The sequence below is a fragment of the Vicia villosa genome, linkage group LG1 (genome assembly GCF_029867415.1).
Source record: "Vicia villosa cultivar HV-30 ecotype Madison, WI linkage group LG1, Vvil1.0, whole genome shotgun sequence".
Classification (NCBI taxonomy): Eukaryota; Viridiplantae; Streptophyta; class Magnoliopsida; order Fabales; family Fabaceae; genus Vicia; species Vicia villosa.
This window is the reverse complement of record NC_081180.1, coordinates 28,316,524-28,320,072: the sequence shown is the minus strand read 5'-3', so window position 1 is coordinate 28,320,072 and position 3,549 is coordinate 28,316,524. Positions and strand designations below refer to the sequence as shown.

The window sequence follows — 3,549 nt, the reverse complement described above, 5'->3', positions numbered from 1 at the left end:
GATTAGGTGTGGTCATACCATGGTTCTGTAATTATATTATCCAGTTATTGAGCGCATTGTATGGGATGTACCTCAATGTTCTTTTGTCGTTAACCTTTTGGAGGTATAGCAAGTGGTACACCTGTGAGGTGGTCGAATGCGACGTAAGAGCTGAGATTGAATGCGTGAGATGTAATTTCTGTTGGTTATGTCAAATGAATTTTGAGGATCGACTAGGGAAATGTTACCTGGGAACTGGAAAGTCAGATGAAGGACTCGTATCCGGAACTTTTCACTTTAAGTATGTTTTCGAGGACGAAAACTCTTTTAGTGGGGGAGAGTTGTAACACCCCGTAATTTCATAAATTAATTTAATTAAGTTAAATTAATTATTTGGAAATTATTTGATTATTTAGTAATTAAAATTGGATTTTTGGAAGAATTATGAGAATTATTGTTATTGGGCCGTGACGTAGTTAGTAAAATGGGAGGTGCCAATGGAGAGGCCTTACTAACTAATTATCCTATTTTTTTATAAAATAGAGAAATTGTGAAAATAAGGAAAAAAGAGAAGCAAAAGAGGAAAAGAGAAGGAACGTGAAAGGGGAGAAGAGGAGGAAGAGAAGAATTCAAGGTTCTTGGCTAAGGTAAGGGGTGACTAATCCTTTTAGCCTATATTATCAGTTTAATGATGATGGGATTGATTATGTAGGTTTTGTATCTCAATTGAATGTGTGTTAGATTTTGGGGTTTTGGAATCTATAGGGCAAATTGGATGTGTTTGTGATGATGTGAATGATGTATGATTTATGTTCAATGGATGGAATTGATGTGTGTATTTGAGTAATTATATAATGCTGGTATTGAACTTGAAGAATTAAGACTTATAATGATTTTCTGGTGTGTAAAAGATGGGTTTTTGGAGGTTTGAAGGTAGAATCCCGTAGCATAAGAAAAATACAGATTTTGACACTTCTTCAGTAATGTAACCGGTTACATGGTTGAGGTAACCGGTTACCTATGTGAAAAATGATGAAAAACGCAACTTTCTGGGAATTTTTGGGTGATGTAACCGGTTACATGGTTGAGGTAACCGATTACATCGAAGAAAAATGGGGTATTTTCACTACTGGAACTGATGTAACCGGTTACATGAATGATGTAACCCGTTACATCGCTGTGTTGGCATTTTTTTTCAAAACTTTAAAAATTCATAACTATTGATCCGTAAGTCCGTTTTGGGTGCCGTTCGAAGCGTTACGAAGCTAACGAAATGCTCTTTTTGATGAAAATAATTTGATTGGCACTAGATGATTTAATTATTATGTGGTTGTGAAAATGACATGTAACTGTATATGTGTATGTCATGGAATAATGTTATTTAAGAACAATATGTATTGGTGTTGTGTACTATGTGCTAATTGTGATACATAGAATTGATGAATGATAAATTCTATGCATTGTTGTGATTATTATGTGATAAATGCATATTGTACAATTGGTGGATAATTCAATATGTTGAATTATGGTGATGTGCGTAAATATCAGAATCGCATAGATAATTCTTAATTGCATATGTTTTTGGTAATTGTATGTATACATGAGGCTTAAGTTATCAAATGTAGATGTTGTTTTTGGTGGTTGTTGAGGATGACATTGATTGTCTTGTATGCAATATGTCATTTGTGATTGATAGAGGCTGTGTGATTGCTGTGGTGATAATATGTCTCTGTGTTAAATGTATTATGTTGTGGTGAATATCCAATGGTTGTGATATTATGCTTGTATGTTGTGAAATAATGATTATGAATTGTTGGTGGATGTTGATGATGAGCATGTAGTGGTTGATGCATGCATTTCATAATCATGTTGTGGGCTGTATCCCTTATGGTGGTGGGACAGCGGTAGCTAATTCCCATTGTGTGGAATTAGTGAGAGAAGTAGCCGAATCTTTATGGTGGTGGATCGGTGAGATGGGTTATCCCATGTTTGGTACCACATGCATTTAGTTGCATTGCATTAGGTTGTTGTGTATAATTATAACATGAATGGAAGTTGTCCAATGTTATAATTCGTATGTGTTTGATATGACTGGTTGTGTGTTGACTAACTGTTGTGTATCTGAAATACATGTGATGATTGGGTGAATAATCTGCTTATGATGTTTTGTCGTTATGAACTTATAATATAGTTTAATTGTGATATGTCTCACCCTTACTGTTGACATTTTTCAGATTAAGGAGTAGCGGCTTGTGCTTGGTGAGGATAACTCGTAGAGTTACTTCGTTTAGTCGGTTGTGTCGGGTCATGCTCTGGTCTTGTAACACTGGGGGACGTTTATTTTAGTATCGTTTGATGGATTAATTCTTATGTTAGAATGATGTTTTGTTTGTTTTAAATCGGTAAATTCTTGATGTTGAATACCGATGTTTTATGTTATTCAGTTTTGAATTATTTTCCGCTGTGATAACATGATTACTGAACAATGTGTTTTGAAGTTCCTCATAAGGCATGACATGGCTTAATGTTTTAAATATTTTGAAGTTGTAATACCCTTTTCATGTTTTACTCTGAATTTTGTTAAATTTTCTGCGGGGTTTAGAAGGGTGTTACAGCTTCGATGCTTCGAATGTGGTCATCGGGATCGGTAGTCCCGTCGTATAGGTCCAAGGTCGGCGGTTTTTCCATCCCTCGTGAAAGACGAGCTCTTCGGATTTCTTCGGACAAGGGGCTACGGAAGTCTTCCTCGTCACTTGGTCCCGGGGAGGTCGAGTGTCTGCCTCGCCGGGATTTCGCATGAGCCCTGCCTGGATTTGAGCGGTCGTCCTGGGGAGGGGAACGCTCGCGGGATTTCAACACAGCTTTGGAAGGCCCTCGGGAAACCCGTTCGGGAGAGAGGTTTCCAGTTTCTGTGGTCTTCGGTCTCTGATTTTTCCTGCTCTTTCGCATTGGAGAGCGGGAATAAGATCTCTGACGACGATACCTCTTAGGCGGGGAGCGCGAAGAGGATGGGGAACGTCGATGATACCTCCTCGGTGGTGAGCGCGAGGAAGAGTAGGAGCGCGATCGGTAGTGTCTCCGCGAGGGGGAACGATATCGTCGCTTCCTCTCTAGCTCGTGAATGCGGTCACCTTGAAGTCGGAGGAGACGGTTTGTCTTCTGCAGTTCTTTAAGCAAGAGGATGGTTGTGGGGTCGGCTTCCTCGGGGATGTCGTCTTGTTCTTGGTTGTCTTCGTAGTGAACTCTTCGCCTCTCGGAGGTATGGGTGAACGAAGAAGCAAACTGCCCGTCTCTGGCGTTAGTTTCGTTCAGGTTCTGAACCTGCTCGAGTCCATTCTCGGGTTGAGGCTACTCGTTCCCACCGTTTTGAACCTGTTCAACGTTCTGAAGTTGCTGTCTTCTGTTGGATTGTGAGGCCTCATGCCTCTGTCCCCTTTGCCCGTCAGCGGTATGCTGCTGCCCTTCCCGCCTAGGCCGATTCGTCCCCTCAGGGGTGGAACCCTCGATGAGCTGTTGCAGGTGGAAGGGATCAGGTTTTGGGACGTTGGTGTTGTTGTTGTTGCCAGCCAT

At 40.3% G+C, this 3,549-nt stretch overlaps 1 protein-coding gene across 1 annotated transcript; it reads right to left on the bottom strand.

The window, feature by feature from the left end:
* Positions 1-2,577: 2,577 nt before the first annotated feature.
* Positions 2,578-3,549, bottom strand: LOC131600515 (uncharacterized). The gene is made up of 2 exons (XM_058872693.1): positions 3,352-3,549; positions 2,578-3,300 (listed from the first exon to the last, which is right to left on the bottom strand). Exons 1-2 carry the CDS (start codon positions 3,547-3,549, stop codon positions 2,578-2,580), a joined length of 921 nt encoding a protein of 306 aa, XP_058728676.1.